Raw genomic sequence first — 17,986 nt, forward strand, 5'->3', positions numbered from 1 at the left:
ACACTCACAGCTTATTAAAACAGGAGCTTTGGCGTGATAAACTCAGACATCCAAGCCTGAAAGCATTTTAAAAGAGCAAAAACTGTCTTTGCCTGGTTTCCCTCTAGTTGGCTGTCAGCTCTGGAGAGCACCAAGTGGCTGCAGCACCTGTCAGTGCTCCTGAAATCCGCGCTGCTCGTGGTGCACGCCGTGGACCGGGACCAGCGGCCGGTGCTGGTTCACTGCTCCGACGGCTGGGACCGCACGCCCCAGATCGTGGCCCTGGCCAAACTCCTGCTGGACCCCTACTACAGGACCACGGAGGTGGGTAAAGCAGCTGGGAGTCACTGGGCTCTCTGCAGGGCTCTGGCTGTGAGTTATTTCAGGTTTCTCCCTGGCAAAGGCGCTGAAGCTGGCAGGAGTTTGTCACCCGTAGTCTGCAGTTACTCCCAGGTGTAGGTACATCTGTAAGTCAGGAGTAGCTCACGTTCCGTCTGCTGTAACTGCACAATCATGGTCTGTGCTTCCCCATATTTAATTTAGGAATATGGAGTACAAAGTGCTGCAATTTGCAGCTTCTAGTTTACCCCTGCAGGTTCTCAGCCAAGCACTGACAGAGAGCCTTCCTCTTTGCTGCATTTCCCAGCTGCATGGTTTTCTAGTTTCATATGTTCATTGCCCTCTCAGTTATATTTCTTCTGATTTTCCCCTGTTCCATCACTTTTCAGCACTGTGGGATGTGTGCTGGCTGGCTTCCATCTGCCAGCCCACAGGCAAGATGCCTTTGTTGTCCAGAACAGAACTCTGTGTCTGAACACTGCTGTGAGCTGCTGCCTAAAGCCTCACACACACTAGGACCAGGAGCTGGAACTGCCTTTTGGATGGAAGTGTGAAAACTTCCTGGATCCTTTTCCATGTGGATTCTAGAAGCTGGCATCCATCAGGCAAAACGTGCTGCTCTGGCCTGGACACAGGATCTGCTCCTGGTCCTCCAAAGGGTGCTGTCCCTCCTGCTTGGGAGCAGAGTTGTTCTGTGCACACTCTGGGCCTTTCCTGTCACCCAGAGCAAACCATAAACTGTAGCTGTCTGTACCAGGATCAGAAACATTGAGGAAAATGAGTTTTCAGCGCTGTCAGATTTAAAGCTTTTCAGCTGCCAGCCATTATTTTGGCTCTAATCACAGCCATTATTTTGGCTCTAATCACAGCCTTTGACTCAATAAACGTTCTCTTACAATTTTTCTTTCTACTAAGAACCAAAACCCTCCTGCCCTGTGATGGATTTCAGGTCCTGTGAGACAAGGTGTGCCATTCAGCTGCTCACCCAGGCACTGTTTGGGAATGTGCTTTGCCCTTTTCATGAAAAATCACTCAAGTGAACCTTTAATCAACCTTGTGACTGCTGTATGCACAGACAAGCACCTGCTCTCCCTGAGCTTGGATGTCCTGTTGTGGATGGATGGTTTTCTTTCCTGACAAGTGCATCTGACCATTATTTTCAAGAAAAGTTTTTATATAACTTGTCCAAATACTGGAGAGCATGATCCAGAAGCTTTGGCAAGATGAAGTTCCTGCTTGTCACTGCCTGGATGAGATAGGGCTCATATCAGGATCCTCACTGCCAGTCACTGAGGGCTTAACCTGCCTTATTCCCTTTCCTGTTCATGTTTGGGAATCATTATCTGTCCTAATTCCATTTCAGAGCACAGAGGCATTAGGGAAAGCAGTAAAGACAAGTAATGAGCCCAGTGCTGAGGGGAAATAGGAGAGGACACAGCGATTCCCACAAGTCTCAGACCATCTCAGAAAACTGAACCAAAGGAAAAAAGGAATTCTTCATCTCTCCTCTCCTCCCTGCAGGGTTTCCAGGTGCTAGTGGAGACGGAGTGGCTGGATTTTGGCCACAAGTTTGCAGATCGCTGTGGCCACGGGGAGAATTCAGACGACCTCAATGAGCGCTGCCCGGTGTTCCTGCAGTGGCTGGACTGTGTCCACCAGCTCCAGAGGCAGTTCCCCTGCTCCTTCGAGTTTAACGAAGCATTCCTTGTGAGTGGGGAGACTGCTGCTTTAATCCCCTGCTGCTAAACACTGCTGGAGAGCCCAGGGGTGGATTTTCCCACCTTTCTGTGACATTCTGTGTCCAAGGCCAGGTTGGACGGGGCTTGGTGCAGCCTGGGGTAGTGGAAGGTGTCTGTGGCCATGGCAGGGGTGGAATGGGGTGGGCTTTAAGGTCTCTTCCCACCCAAACCATTCCATTACTTTATATATATATATATATATATGAATATATATATATATATGCTCTCCCCTGATAAAGGGAGCAGAAAAGCTGCCCAGATACAGGGGACAAAAACACTTGTGTAACCCACACGGTCTGTTCAGTCTTAAAAGCAGAAGCCTCAAGGACTTCTTTTAGACTTAAAAGAAATAAATTATATTAATTGAATAGTCTCACCTTAGAGGTGTAGAAGATCCACACAGCCTGAAAAAAATTCTTCTTACTGTCAATGCGAACTCCCTCCTGTCTGGATCTTGTTTTGACTTGAATACCCCTCCTCTAAAAACAACCTGCTCCATTCATTTTGTTCAGTTTCTTCACTGAAAATGTGGACGATATAGGAGCTGTGCTTACCTTCCTTGGAAGCAGACAGCATTCCTATTAGGAATTCACCCAGGATGGTCCAAGCCAATTCTCACATTTCTGGGGAAGTGGCAGTCATGTACTGCAGGACCAGTAGTCTGAAGAGTAGAAGTTTTTATGGAGTGTCTGATCCACTAAGAGATTTAAGGCACATTCCTGTAATTGTGGCTGACTGGAATTACCACTTGCCAGCTCAGCCATGTAACTGAGCTCATGTACAGTTCCCGAGCAGCTCAGTTGTGAAATGAGATACAACAGGTAGTAACTGGCTTGACAGCACACTGCTAATCTCCACAGGCTGGGAGAGAACATGCCCGTGGTGTGCTGGCCTTTGTAGAGTGAACCCCTAATTTATTACAGTATTGAACCACTTGTCTTCATTTAAACATCTGAATAATCCCAAGGAAGTCATTGATATGCCTGAAGTTAAGCTGGCATTTGTTAGGCTGGGCCCAGCATGGAGTGATTAATGATCAGCATTTCTGTGCCGCATGAATGTTTTGTAGCAGAGGAATCGTGACTCTGCTTTGCCTGGCCTGCAAGGCAGTGAGTTTGTATCAGCATGACTTGATTAGGAACAAATATTTTGTCTTTCCATGTTTTTTTCCTGAATTTGTTCAGTTACGATTTTAAGAGATTCCTTTCCCCTTGCATTCCTTTGCAATTGGTTTGTACGGAAGTATGTGAGAAATGCCGTGGGTTGGTGAGGGGAGGGCTTTGGTCCGGGAAGGGAGGTGAGGTGAGGCCGATCCTTGTGCCAGCTGACAGCGTGTGTGTGTGGCTCTGTGCAGGTGAAGTTGGTGCAGCACACCTACTCCTGCCTCTTTGGAACATTCCTGTGCAACAATGCGAAGGAGAGAGGAGAGAAACACACTCAGGAACGGACCTGCTCCGTCTGGTCTTTGCTGCGGGCAGCAAACAAAGCCTTCAAAAACCTGCTCTACTCCTCCCAGTCGGAATCTGTATGTACCCCAATCCCCTCCTGGGGAACAGCCCTGGGGGACTCCCCCAAACAGCATCCCACACGTGGGGGTCCCCTGAGAAACACCCCAGCAGTGGGACACGGTGACCTGGGGTTCACCACAGCTGAAGTGGTGGCTGCCCCATCCCTGGAGGTGTCCCAGGCCAGGTTGGACGGGGATGGAGCAGCCTGGGACAGTGGAAGTGTCCCTGCCCCTGGCAGGGGTGGAGCTGCATGAGCTTTAAGGTCCCCTCCAGCCCAAACCCTTGTGTGGTTCTCTGAACCTTCCCCATGGACAGGGAGGTGATTCCAGCTCAGCTCTCCCTGACATTCACCTTGGAACACCCAGCTCAGGCTGATGTTTGAAGTCTTGGGTTAATTTTGCTGATAATTTGGGGAATGCCACCTCAGAAATTTCTCTGTGCTGAAATTTTCTGTGACTAAATATTTTCTTTTTTGTAACAGAAAACATTTCAGTGTTTGATAAATAGACCTCTCTGGGGAACTGAGCTGTGTCAGAGGAGTGACATGAAATTGCCCACAAACCTAGACACTGTGTCTAAACTCATTTTAAATCTAAACAGAAAAAGTGGCTCAGATTATTTACTGTGTCTTTGTTTCTTTTGATGCCTTCAGGTTTTCAGTTTGGCTCCTCCATGGTAGGAGCTCACTGGAGGTTCTGGGAAGAGGCTCAGTTGTGTGTTTGGTACAAGGTCACGTGAGGGATTCAGGGGTGCAGAGCATGGGCAAGAGAGCAAACTCAAATGACATCATGGTTAGGACTGCAGGGACTTGTATAAATATTTAAACCATTTTTATTTATTGAAGTATCAGATGTCATAAACTGAACTGTAAGGACTGTGCAGTGGGTTTGTATATGACGGATGTGGCTTTCAGTCGTTTCTTAGAGCAAAGCTAAACCCTGGCTAAGCAGGAAGGAGTTTATGCCCATGGTCGTTGTAAAAAGATGAATTTTCTACTCCCCCGAGCCCTCCTTGGCTGAGTGTGCTCTGGGCTGTCACTGCAATGAGCCCTTGGAGCCTTCCCACCTGGCAGTCCTGGGGAGAGTTCGTGAGGCAGAGCAGACACAGCCTGGGGGGATCTTAAAGCTGTGGATACCTCTAAATATCCATGAAGGTGCCAGGAGGAGCATAGAGAGGGCTCTCACAGTGACTGTGGACAGGTCTGTCCTGGGGCTGCCCTTCTGTGCTCTATCCCACTTGGCCCCTGTTCTCAGGAAATACTCACAAGAGCACTCCTTCTGCACGTGGGAGTTGGGGTAATTTCCTGTTTTGGGTTCATTTTCTCGTGGTTTTACTTCAGGCTTGAAAAGGTGCCTATGGTGCAGCCGCATCCCTTATAGAGCCAGAGTTGTTCAGGAGCAGCAGGCACCCCACAGCCCTTCCCCTGCTCAGTGCCAGGGAAGCAGAGTGCTCAGAGAATCACAGAATATCCTCATTTAGGAAGGGACTCACCAGGATCATCCAGTCCAACCCCCTGCACAGGGCATCCTAAAATCCCACCCTGTCCCTGAGAGCATTGTCCAAATGCTCCTGGAGCTCTGGTAGCCTTGGGGCTGTGCCCATTCCCTGGGGAGCCTGGGCAGTGCCTGTCTGGTGGAGCCAGCTGTTCCTCTGAAATTGCCTGTTTTTCCATGGGAAGGTTGCTTGGAAAAGAGTGGAATTGCTAAAATGAGCCCAGGTGTTTTTAAAGTGAAGCAGAAAGCATATTCCACAATCAAGGAATCCCTTTTAAGAGCAAGCTGCCTCTTCAAAGAACTTGTGCATGTCCTGAATATGTACCCATGAGTGCCTCCTCTGAAGCCAGGCTGGGCTGTGGTGGGTTGGGGTCCATGGAACGAGTTCAGCTCCCCCCGGAGTGTTGGTGTAACACGACACACGAGGGAACTTGAGCACTCACAACGAGCCACTGAATTCCATGAGCTGTGAAGGTGTAGATTCACAGAGAGCTCATGGCAGGAGTTCATCCAGGAGGAGTTGAAGGCTGGCATTGTTCTGCCTCTGACAGAAAAGGTCATTCTAGCCCCAAGCGTGGCTGATGAAAAGCTGTCACCAGCCCTCGGCGCGGGCTGCACGTGTCCCAGCAGAGACCTGCCCAGTGAAGTGCCCCCCTCAGAGCTGAACTTCTCCTGCTGGGAGGCAGCAGCTGACCCTTCCCGTGTGCTCCCCTGCCAGGTGCTGTATCCCGTGTGCCATGTGCGGAACTTGATGCTCTGGAGCGCTGTTTACCTGCCCTGCTCCTCCCCCTCCACGCCCGCCGATGACACCTGTGCCCCGTACCCTGTGCCAGGCTCTAGCCCCGAAGAGCAGCCTCTGGGCAGGTGAGCCTAGAGCCCAGAAATCCCGTCCTGTAAAGTAAGATCAACAGAGAATATTGGGGGCTATGGAAGGACAATGGTCGGGTGGGAGGGCAGGATTTCTCCTGGGTGTGTTGTGGGACCGAGCTGGCCAAGCGCAGCCTGTCTCTGGGGTGGGTTTGGAAGCTGTCACGTTTCAGGGCTGACAGCATTGCAGAGAGAAGCTGGGCAAATAGAGTTAAACTCTGGGCGTCACACAGCCACAGAGAATTCCTTCTGTCCTTGTGGGATATAAGCTTTCCTTGGTTATCTTCAATTTGAGCTCTTTTTCAGTGTTGCATAACCGTTTCTTTGCTTGTCGTACAGCGACTCTGAGCACATGTTAATTAGGAGGTGTGATCAGGCTGTAAGCATTGGGGCTTGCTGGTAAAGGGATTAATCTGGGAATGTTTAAAGTCTGGTTGAACATATTTTCCTGATGGCAAACAAAGGAAGTACTGAAGCATCTCTGTGCTACAGATGGTTGGAATGTGCTCCCGGATAATGCTTCCCACAAGTCCATTAGCCGGCAGATTGCTCCTGTCCTAACTGGGGGGCTGGTTTTAAACCACAATGGTATAAAGCACCACAATTGGTAAGCTCAATGGTATAAAACCATCCTCTGATTTGGGAGTGGGGTTGTTTGTCCCTTTGCAGGCTACCAAAGACGAGATCCTTCGACAATCTGACAACAGCCTGTGACAGCAGCGTGCCTACAGCCAACCGCCGGAGCAGCGACCCCAGCCTCAACGAGAAGTGGCAGGAGCACCGCCGCTCCCTGGAGCTCAGCAGCCTGGGCCCCCCTGGGGACGACCCCTTTGAGGGGGATGGGCTGGGCAGGCAGGGCAGGGCCCCCATGGGGGCAGAGCTCTCTGTGGCAGCCGGGGTGGCAGAGGGACAAATGGAGAACATTCTGCAGGAGGCCACTAAAGATGATGTTGGGCTGGAGGAGCACTTGAGGGGTGGCCTGGAGGCAGCAGGGAAAGGGGATGAGGTTGGCCTGGATAAGGAGAAGAGAGCTGACAATCTGCGTGGGGAGAAGGCCGAGGCGGATACGGGTACCGTAAGGAACAATCCCACAGCCAAGCCGCAGCCGGCCTCACGCGGTGCTGCGGAGCTGGGAGGACAGCAGGACGAGCACAGCGAGCCCAGCAGCGCTCCCCAGAAGGCACCTCAGGGGAGAGGGCTGCAGGCTGTTCCCTCCGAGGGCTCCACAAACAGAGATGTTCCAAACAGCGCGGAGGAGGAAGGCGTTGGGAAAGGTGAAAGAGAAGCGGAGAGCCCGTGCGGCACGGCCCAGGCCAGCCTCGCCTTCCCTCTGACGGCCCTGCCGGAGGAAAGGACATCCAACATCGAAAGCTCCACGGAAACCTTAACGGAGACCGAAGCAAAGCCTGAGCTCGTGCCCAGGGCTCCGTGCCACAGACCTCACCCCTTCGACAACAGCGCTGACGAGCTGTCCCGAACTCTGGAGAACAGGCCAGAGGGGGAGTGCATGATAGAGCTCCAAAAACTGGGATCAAGAGCGCATAGGACTTCTGGTAGCAGCACCACACACCTCCCGATGCCTTCCCCTTGTGCCTTGCCTCTAGCAGACCGCAAAGATGAGCCGGTGTATAACGGGGAGCTGGAGCTGGAGAACAAGCTGGTGGAGAAACCCGCGGGATTCACGGCCCCCAAATTCCCCGCCACCAACGGACACTGCGTCAACGGCGAAGACGGGCGGATCAAGGCCTCGCTGAGCCGGCAGGTGTCTGCGGCCAGCTGCAGCTCTGCTCAGCTCCACCTGAGGAACTTGCACCAGAAATGGATGTTGAGCCAGCTCGGGAAGCAGGCGGCCGGCAGCCCGGACCAGCCGGCGCGCAGCCACCTGGACGACGACGGGATGCCCGTCTACAGCGACGTCATCCAGCAGCGCCTGCGCCAGATCGAGACGGGCCATCAGCAGGAGGTGGAGACCCTCAAGAAGCAGGTGCAGGAGCTGAAGAGCCGCCTGGAGAGCCAGCTCCTCAACAGCTCCCTGCGCCTCAACGGCGACTACGGGGACGAAGTGGTGAGTGAGCGTCACTGGGCCGGGCGCGGAGCTCGCCGAGCCCTCAGCTCCTGGCTCACGGCTCAGAGCCTGACTCTTGGGCCCTTACAGACCTCTCCAGGTCATCCTGAGGAGAGCAGACACTGCCTGATAGTGGCAGATTCTGATTCCTGATACTGTCACCCAACTTCAGATTGAGCAGAAAGGTTTATTTGGAGATGGGTGTTGCACAGCAGCTCACACACCCCGGCCATACCTGAACACCTTCCCTGGCCTCGGTAAACCCACCCAAACCCCTGGTTTACCGAACCCCAGTAAACCCACCCAAACCCCTGGTTTACCAAAGCCCAGTAAACCCACCCAAACCCCTGGTTTACCGAACCCCAGTAAACCCAACCAAACCCCTGGTTTACCAAACCTCAGTAAAACAAACCAAACCCCTGGTTTACCAAACCTCAGTAAACCCACCCAAACCCCTGGTTTACCAAAGCCCAGTAAACCCACCCAAACCCCTGGTTTACCAAACCTCAGTAAACCCACCCAAACCCCTGGTTTACCAAACCTCAGTAAACCCACCCAAACCCCTGGTTTACCAAACCTCAGTAAACCCAACCAAACCCCTGGTTTACCAAACCCCAGTAAACCCACCCAAACCCCTGGTTTACCAAACCTCAGTAAACCCACCCAAACCCCTGGTTTACCAAACCCCAGTAAACCCACCCAAACCCCTGGTTTACCAAACCTCAGTAAACCCAACCAAACCCCTGGTTTACTGCTGTCTTCATATAAGGCAAAGATATTTTCCTGTGCTGTTTTTGGGACAGCAGCATAGGATGATCTCTTGGTTCTCTGCAGGTTCCAGCTGCACTGGCAGATCTATGAGCTCAAACCCATCAGGGTCACACCATCCCTTTCCGGTGCTCCAGGCTCAGTGACTGGAATAAATTTCTAGAATTCTAAATTAACTGGAATAAATTACCTGAGCTTTTGTGACAGCTGTATTTCAACAAGGGCTTTTCAACAAAGTGAGAATTTTAAGAAACTTAAGACTTTTAAACCATTTGCACTTTTATTTGGAAGTGTTTAAAGTTCCGAGTAGATATTTTTGTATAGAATTGTACTTTCCTGTGGGTTTGAGCACTTGCTTGTAATTCCTGAGGCTGTTGCAACACCCATCAGAAATTTCCTTTTTCTACATGGTTTATATGCCCGCAAAATTGAAAAAAAAAAACCACCAAAAAATTTGTAGGAGGTTCCCAGCTTCTGTTTGTTGAATTCACTGTTTAGAAGTGGCAGAGGTGCTGGATAGTCCCAGGTACGTTTGTTGTGAAAAATCCTTGGAGCCTTCTTGGCTCTTCCCATTGGAGATGCAGCACAAGGTGCTCATTTGGCTCAGTGTCATTGTTAAAAGCTGGATTCCTTGGAGAAATTGGGTGCTTTGGCTTAATGGATTTTGCTCCTTTTTTTAAGGGCCTTCAGAAGCTGCAGTGTAGGGCTGGCAGTGCCTCCAGAAAATTCCCCTTTTTTAAGGACCTAATTTCTACCTTCCATTTGTGCCTCAGCTTGGGAGTTGCAGGTTTTCCTCTGGAACTCCAGAATTGTCCATTCCTCAGGCATAAAAATACATTAACTCAAGATTTCTTGCTATTTTGATATATTTTAAAGGCTGGCTGAGTTTTAAGTGAGTTAAAATCCACCTCTGCCTGGATAGACTATATTAAGGAAACATTCTTCCCAAAACCTATTCATAGAATATAGATGGCTCAAATTCCGATTTCCCGTATGCAGTTTGGCTTGTATTTTCCAGAATCTTTGCCAACAAAAGGATATCTGTATTACTAATTATAGTTTTGAAAGAAAAACACCCTCGGAAAGGAATCAGGACCCTGGAATTGGAGCCACAGGGAGCAGGTTTTGGTTACTCACCCAAAGCCTTCCCAGAACTTTGCAGCAGAAACTGGATTCTGAATCCACTCTGCCTCACATCATCCCATCACCAGAGGTTCCAGACCTGCCCTCTTGGGGTTTCTGGGTTTTATTTGTGTGGAACAGGGATCTGGGGGGTTCCGTTCAGCTGTGTTTGTTTGCCAACAGACGTCTATTCCCGACTCGGAAAGCAATCTGGATCAGAACTGCTTGTCTCGCTGCAGCACAGAGATTTTCTCTGAAGCCAGCTGGGAACAGGTGGATAAACAGGATACAGAGGTACAGACTAAATCCCTGTAAATTGCTCACTCTGGGATAATCCTAATTCAAATTATCCTCCAGCCTTTGGCCGCGTGCCGCTTCTTGGGAGCTCTTTTCCGTGCGTTCTCTGGTCTCACGCCTGACATACCGGTACCTGTGCCTATGAGCCCTCTGCTGCACAACCTCTGGGAGCCGGGGAGGGGGCTGAGCTCAGCAGCGCTGTCCCTGCCCCGTCCCTGACGCCGCTGGCCGTCCCCACAGGTGACGCGGTGGCTCCCGGATCACCTGGCGGCGCACTGCTACGGCTGCGACAGCGCCTTCTGGCTCACCAATCGGAAGCACCACTGCAGGTAACTGGCGCTGCCCCCTGCCCTGCACGCCAGGGACGCTGCTCCTGCTGCTCAGTCCACTCCTGCAGGGACACGGGTCAAAGCCACACCTGGTGTCCGCTCTGCTGCAGCCAGTTCAGATCCCGCCTTGCTTTCCTCAGGCGGGATTTGGAGGCGGTTTAGATTTGTACAGAATAGAGCTCTGTCCTCTTAGCATTCAGCAATTCAGTGTATGAGTTACGTGAAGTACAGGAATAGCATCTTCTTCCCAGTGCTGGTTGGAAACCTGCTCCTTTCCTTCTCTGACCTTTCTCCCCTTTTCATTAACTTGCTCCTACAGAATCTGAGCAAAACACCTGTGTGAGATCAAGGTTTTCTGGATTGCTCTTTGCCAGACCTGTTGCCACAGAGGCTGCAGCAGCTCAGGCAGCAGCAGGGGCTTGATGAAGAGCGAGAGGCAGAGACCACATGGCTCAGTATGTTGGAGTTAAAGCCAGAGAATCTCCAGTTTCCAGTTCTGTTTCAAATAAATTCCTATTCCTGGTTTCTGAACGTGCAAACGCTATTACAGGAACCATCATTTAAATAAATCTCAGTTACCGCATTTTGATGCTCTGCTGCTTTTTGAAGTTGCAAAGAGTTATGAACATCATTTTGGGTTTGTGTCTGGTTTATATTTTGCTCCATTTAGTCTTGTAAAGTTAACCAAACCCAGGGAAGAAGGAGAAGAATCTGATTTTTTTTTTTTTTTTACCATGCCCACTGTGTTTGTGCAGATTTGTATCCCCAGGGCTCAGTTCCCTAAAACTGAGCTTGGGACACACAGGTCACCCGCAGCCCCACGAGGAGTTAAAATGGACTCAGGGTTTCAGGTCTGGCTCAAATCTCACTGTAGGGTCTTGTACTCACATCCACACGTGCAGTGACCCAGCTGTTGGTGAGACCAACACCATGAGTATCTCTCTAGTAAACATTTATACCGCTCCCCAGGAATGGAAATGAGTTGAACCTCACAGTGTAAGGCCTTGAGCAGGGTCAAACCTTCCGGCTTCCTTGGCAGCCAATGTTTCCTCCTGTGCCTGTTGCCCTGAGCTCTCTCTCCTCCCTGCAGGGACACTGACCGAGTTGATCAGCTCTGGTGAGCATTTCCAGCAGCCTCTGTCCGTGTCCTTGTCCGTCTGCCTTTCCTGGGGGACTTCTCCCAACTAACTCAGCTTTTCTCCCTCTTTGTTTCTCACTTGCCTGGAAATCACCAGAACTAAGCTGGGGGTGGCCAGCACAAGGTGCTGGGGTTGGATCCGTGTGAGCAGCCCTCTGTCCTCACAGAAAGCCTTTTAGGACTTGGCTTTTGAGAGCTGAACTGGGATGTGGCTCAGACTAACACTCACTGTCAGTCCATGTGTGTACTGCTCACTGACAGGAGGCTGTCCTGCAAGTTTTATGCATTTATTTTTGATCATTTCCCTTTGTCCGCCATATTTTTGGGAGAGGGCCACGTGTTACCAAAACAATTCCAGTATTGCTGTGCAGGGTGTTGGCAAAAACCTGCCGCTTGTTTTAGAAGGACTGAAAATCCCATGGCTGGAACAGGTGCCACAGAGCTGATGGAGGGTGAGGATAACCAAAACTGGATGAGTATCTGAGATTTGGGATGAGGAGGAGGTGTGGGGAGTGTGACTTTCAGCCTCCCTTCCTCAAACGAGCAACATCCCTTTTCCAGCCTGCTTTTTAATGTCTCTTTTTAATCTCTGAAGTGAAGCAGGGACCACCAGGATAGAAGGAGGAGCTGTCCAGAGTTTTCCAAAGCAGTGTCAGAGCACCATTGTGTAGGATAAAACAACAAAAACCCCAGCATATGTTAGGAATGGTGAGCTCCAACAAAGAGATCCTTGTTTAAATCCCTCTGGTTGGTTTTCCTCTCATCCATCAGCGAGCTGCTCTGGGATAATCATTCCTTGAGCAGCGAGATGGGGCTGTGGGAGGGGTGTAGCACCTCCCAGGGCTGTTCCCACTCCTGCAGGTGCTTGTGACAGGGATTTCCAGCAGGGCCCTCCAGTCTCCAGAACCTCCGCAGAGAGGCTGGTCCCTGTCAGCTGGGGTTCTGGCTCCGAGGCCTGGAGCTGCTGGGTGGAACTGAGGAAATGAGCCCACTGAAGTGGGAAATGGGATCTCTGTGCTGCCTCTCTCCTCACCAGTGCCCAGCAGCTGGAAATCTCCTTTCTTGGCAAGGAAGGATTAATCAGAGCTGCTGGGTGTCAGCAGAATTCCCCGGCAGTCTCTTGGCAGTAGCAAATCTCCAGTGCAAAACAACGACAGCACCAAATCCTGATGCCAAAGAGTTAATGGAAAGGGCAAAACCCAGGTCCCTGGAGTGCTGCTCCCAGCTCCTTGTAGGAATTGAGGAGGACAGGGCTCACAGGTTTTTAGGGGGGCTGCAAAAGGTAATTAATGACTGAGCAGTAACGAGGTGCATGTGCCGGTGCGGCTCTGCCGGTGCCGGGAATGCCGCGCGTGCCCACCTGTGCATGGAACGCCTGCCTGCCCGCCCTGGGCTTTGCATGTTCCTCCTTGGCTCAGTTCCCTGGATGCAGGAGTGTGGGACTGCTGGAGTGGCTGCGGGGCTGTGGGAGGATGGCAGCGACCGAGAGCTTTGATATTTCCATGTTTAAACCTTTGCAGCTCTGAGCAGAGCCTGGGAGCAGAGTCCGGCCTGCTCCCAGCACTGCCACATCCCCCCCTGTGAGCCAGGGCTGGATCAGCTGCGTGGGCAGGGCCAGAGCCCCCATTCCCAGTGTTGCCCACATTCCCCGCAGCCTGGCTGCTTCAGCCCCTCAGCCCTGTGCCCCAGTGTGACATTGGCACTGTGCCAGAGCTCATCTATAGTACATCCAGCCTGGCAGTGCCCAAGGCCAGGCTGGACAGGGCTTGCAGCAGCCTGGGACAGTGGAATGTGTCCCTGCCATGGCAGGGGTGGCACTGGTTGGGCTTTAAGGTCCCTTCCCACCCAAACCATTCCACGGTGAATGGCAGAGATCTCTCTGTGTGATAGGAGGGCACAGCCTGTCCAGCCTGGCTCAGAGCAGTGCTGAGCAGAGGTATTTAATAACCTGTGATTCCGCACTGCTCCTGGCTCTATGCTCCTTCCTGTGCCCATTCCCTGGATCTCTACCCCATCCATAGGAGGGAGGAGCGCAGATGTTGGAGCTGTCCCTGTCCATGCCCCTGGCCTGTAGGGAGGTGTCTCCCCCATCCCAGCACTACCAATATCTCATTTTACAGCTCAGGTAACTTTGTCAAACTCCTTCTGATCTTTTCCATTTCTCTGTCCCTGATGCAAGGAATTGTGGCAACGTGTTCTGCTCCAGTTGCTGTAACCAGAAGTTGCCCGTTCCCAGCCAGCAGCTCTTCGAGCCCAGCAGAGTCTGCAAATCCTGCTACAGCAGCCTCCAACCCGGCAGCTCCAGCCTGGACCTCGAACTGGACAAGCCCATCACTGCCACGTCCAACTGAATTCCTGGCCCGGGAGCGGCAGGGGAGCAGCCGAGCCGACCCTTCCCCACGGACGCGCGGCTGCCGGGGGCCCAGGCCGGGACGCTGCGCGCGGAGCTCGGGGCGCTGCTCGGCGGGACGGGCCTCGAGGATGTGCCGCTGGATCGTGGGATTCTCCTTGTCCGGCTCTCCCCCCTTTCCTGCCTGTCCTGTCCGTGTGTCCGTGTCCCCGCGCGTGCGTGTGTGTATATAATAATCTCTGTTTGTTTGCGGGAGGTCGTGGAGGTGGGGAGGGAGCTGGTGCACAGCCAGGATCCCTGTGGGTATTTATCTGTCCCGCTGCGGAGCTGCTGCGGGCCCACGATTGCAGGGAGCAGAGGGAGCCGGGCCGGCCGGAGCGCGGAGCCTGAATAGCTGCAGCCTCCAGTGCTTTCAGTCACTCCTGTTATTCCAAACCCGAAATTGCTGTTTGGGAACCTGTTGCTGCTAGAAGAGCTGGGAATCTCCTTCCCCAGAGACCTTTTCTCTCTGTTCTCACAGTGGGCTTGGCTGCCCCGGGGGGTCTCAGTCGGGTTCCTGGAGGTCTGAGCCCTCGGAGCAGGAACACCTGGAATGCTGGCTCAGGAATGTCGGTGAGAGCCGAGCCAGGCGTCACGCTGGGCCTTGCCGGGCGCCTGACCATGCAATTCCTGATTCGATCCAGCTAGGACAGGAGCAGACCTCTGCCTTGTCCTTGCCCCACCCGTGTGAGATTCCCTGTGGGAGCAGAGCGTTGCCACGGTCAGGTCCTGGCTGGTCACTCGCACTTTACTGGACGATCCAAACTGATGGAAGGCGGCCGGGACCCGCCGGCATCGCCGGGCTCAGCCTGTGCGGATTGTGCTGGTGCTGGGCACCGTCCTGGGATTCTCCTCCTTTCCAGGCTGTGTTCAGTGTGCTCCGGATAGAAAAAAGCTGCCTGAGGAGCTTAAAACAATCCAAAATACATTACGGATTCCCCTTCCTCCTCCTGTCCCAATCAGACTCACCTCACTGAAGGGTGAAACTCCCAAATATCCGTTTGTAACCCATAGGTGCTCATCCCATTCCCTTCCCGTAGATCCTGCTTAGTGCAATCCGGCAAGGAGGAAGAGTAGATCCTGCTCACAGTGCATTCCCTAGGCAAAATCCCAAATTCTCTATGGTATTCCCAAGAGTCCTGCTGGAGTATTTGAGAGCTCTAGATACAACAGCTCAAAATCCGAGAAACCTTGGGAAAAAGGATCATTTCGCATTTCCCTTCCCTGGAATGTCACAATCACATCATCCAAAGGGAGGGTCACGTGGAGAAACCATCTGACTGAGCTCTGGTTGGACTGTGCTCTTCCCACCCTGCCACGATCCGTGTGCTGGCGTGAACGTCCAGGAAGGAGGAGGCTGCGTCCTTGTGGGAAAGGGTCTGGGAACGGACGGAGCATCTTGGGATCTCCCTGGCACGGGTCTAGAGAAAGAGACGCTGAGGGAAAAGCAAAGCGAAGGCCGGGGTTTCCAGCCGGGGCAGGTTTAGGATCTGTTCCTAACCCAGCAGCCAGGGCTGGAAGAGAGGCACAGGCGTTGCTGTTCCACAGGGAGAGGGCCGAGGGAACGTGCGGCTCTTCCCGGGCTGGCGAGGGGGAGGTGGCTGGGCTGGGCTGGGCTGGGCTGGGGGACGCCCCAGCGCTGTGTGGCTTTGTGGTGCAGAATCAGCCGGAGCCTCCGCACGTGCCAAGAGCGTCCGGGCCGGGGCTGGGATGTACAGTGTGAATAAAAGCTTGCGGCTCTTTAGGCTTTTTTGGATCGATGAAGCACTTTTTTTATTAATATTATTTTTCTTTGTATGTAAAGGAGGAAGCCGTCTCTCCGTAGCTGTGTACAGAAATAACCCTTCTCTCCGCAAGAGAGTAAAGTGCTCCTATATTTTTCATTTTTGTCAAAAGCGAGAAGTAAATACTTTAGAATTGTTAAATATATAAATAAAAGTGAATAAAGTTTAGACTTTTGCATGGGAGCATTTGCTAACACACTTTCTAATTTTTTATTTTTCTTCCCTGTCCCTCGGTGGGGACACACTGGAGGCTCAGCAGGGACACTGAGGTCTTGGAAAAGGAGGCTGCAGCTGCTGCCCTTTGCTTTCTGTTCCACGCTGTGTCTTTCCAAGGAACAACAAGCTGTCACTCCTAAACTTAAGACAAAAAATTAAATCTTAGACTTCGTTTTCCTGGTGCAGGAGTCCCAGGAAGGGGGAAGCACAGAAGGCGCCCACCCTGCCAGGTTCTGTTGGCACAATCAGCACGGTTTTTCCAAGATGGAGAAAGATGCCGGAGTCTCAGCTCCCTCCATACCATGTTTTTCTTTTTCCCCTTGACCAACCATCACATTTCAGTCTGATTATTTACCCAAATGTAGGAGCAGCCCCAGTCTCCAGGGAATTCCCCCTGCTTTTGGTGGGGTTTTTGGCAGTGGACGCTCCATTCCCGCTTGCACCTGCCTTACCCTGATGCTGTGGGGTGGAGCTGTGGCTCTTTGGGAACAAACCAAACTCACTCAGGTTTACGATCTTTTTTCCCCAGGTGAAAAACTCAACTGACGTTTGTCCTGCACGAGGATTATTCCCATTTTCCAAGCACTGCCTGCTCGTTCTGGCCATGCAAAGTCCTGTCCCCTCAGATCCCCCGCCATCATTTATTTCTTCTCTTACATATTTGAGGATTTGCCCTGATTTCCTGGGGGTCTGAGAAGGTGTGAGGGATGTGGGGCCAGACGTGTCAGAAGACCTTGAACCTAATCCCTCTGTGGTCTGATGGTGTTCATTAAATCAAATTAAACCAGGTTGGGGTAGAGCCGCTGATGGGAACTGGAGTGGAAAAGAAGCAGGAATCACGTTTGGTAGTGTAAGGAACTTGCAAAGTCTTTCAGTTCCACCTCACAGTGGGATTTCCTAGAGCTCCTCTCATACCTGAGTTTCTCCTGAGTGCTCTCTCAGGAGCTCATTGCCCTGCAGACGTTACGAGCCCTGGGCTCAGCGCTGCCGGGAAGTTTTTGATCTGGGAAATGCTGAGTGTGGATCTCTGCCCCGGCAGAGGATCAGAGAAGTTCTGAGCTTCCCCAGGGTTCAGGAGGGCTCCTGCCAGGGGCAGCAGCTCTGCCAGAGGAGGACACGGCTGAAGGTTTCACAGCTCATTTCCCCGTGATCAATAATTCTTAAGGAGCCTCCTTTCCTCTTTCCTTTGTCCCAGCTCCCGGACAGCCCGCGAGCTGTCAGGACACCGGCGCTGCTGTCGCGATAGGCGGCTTCAAGCTGCCCCCTGGGCTGTGGAACAACCTCCTGAGCCGCGATATCAAACAGCGTTAGGAATCGCTGGGAACCGAGGGCCCCTCTCATCCAGGGCCAGGGGAGGTGTCCGAGTCAGCGGGCAGCAGCGATCTCACCCCGGGAGGGCTCCGCTCTCCGCGCCGGGCACAGGTGAGGGTGGTGGCGGCAGGTGCAGGCTGGAAAACAGCGGCTCTGCTGGGGAACGAAGGGGAAGGAAGGGGAAGGAAGGGGAAGGAAGGGGAAGGAGGCGTTTGGGAACTGCTCCCCTACAGGGGAAAGGCGGCAGGGCTGGGATGGAGCCTGCCCTGGGAGAGGCTTCGAGGTGTCGGGAGGCTGCAAAGGGCAATAACCACGTGCAGGAAGCTGAGCAGGTTCAGGGTCTGTCGGACAGAGGGGTCCTGGAATCACCCAGGATGAGCTTTGGAGTCAGCACTGAGCAGAGGGCAGCTGTGCCAGGTGCAGGAGTGGCCCACGTGCTCCCCAGGTGTTGGAGCTGTCCATCCCTTCCCACACTGCAGCTGCCAGAGCTCCCATTGTTGCATTTTGGGATTTCAGCTCACCTTTCTTTGGACTTTGACCTTTTATAAATGCTGCTAAAGTTTGACTTTATTATTTAACAAATCTGGGGTTTAAACCGATTTCCCACAGCTCTGTCGCAAAATGATTTTTAGACCTTGCAGT

General features: G+C 52.4%; 1 protein-coding gene across 7 annotated transcripts in view; it reads left to right on the forward strand.

Annotated features, from left to right (window-relative positions):
* The window catches only part of MTMR3 (myotubularin related protein 3), a 74,703-nt gene extending 58,708 nt beyond the window's left edge, over nt 1-15,995 (forward strand). For 3 of the 7 annotated variants that reach the window (XM_040080601.1, XM_040080600.2, XM_040080603.2), the window contains 9 exons: nt 108-303; nt 1,840-2,025; nt 3,412-3,582; nt 5,777-5,922; nt 6,595-7,990; nt 10,064-10,174; nt 10,418-10,506; nt 11,597-11,623; nt 13,824-15,995. In XM_040080601.1, the coding sequence (XP_039936535.1) occupies nt 108-303; nt 1,840-2,025; nt 3,412-3,582; nt 5,777-5,922; nt 6,595-7,990; nt 10,064-10,174; nt 10,418-10,506; nt 11,597-11,623; nt 13,824-13,995 (2,494 nt within the window). In that variant the 3' untranslated portion in view covers nt 13,996-15,995. Of the gene's footprint in view, nt 1-107; nt 304-1,839; nt 2,026-3,411; nt 3,583-5,776; nt 5,923-6,594; nt 7,991-10,063; nt 10,175-10,417; nt 10,507-10,825; nt 11,568-11,596; nt 11,624-13,823 lie in introns of those variants that run through there. The other 4 variants (XM_040080604.1, XM_040080605.2, XM_040080607.1 and 1 more) reach the window with 4 other exon arrangements.
* Nucleotides 15,996-17,986: the final 1,991 nt, after the last annotated feature.

This window comes from Hirundo rustica, chromosome 17, assembly GCF_015227805.2.
Source record: "Hirundo rustica isolate bHirRus1 chromosome 17, bHirRus1.pri.v3, whole genome shotgun sequence".
NCBI lineage: Eukaryota > Metazoa > Chordata > Aves > Passeriformes > Hirundinidae > Hirundo > Hirundo rustica.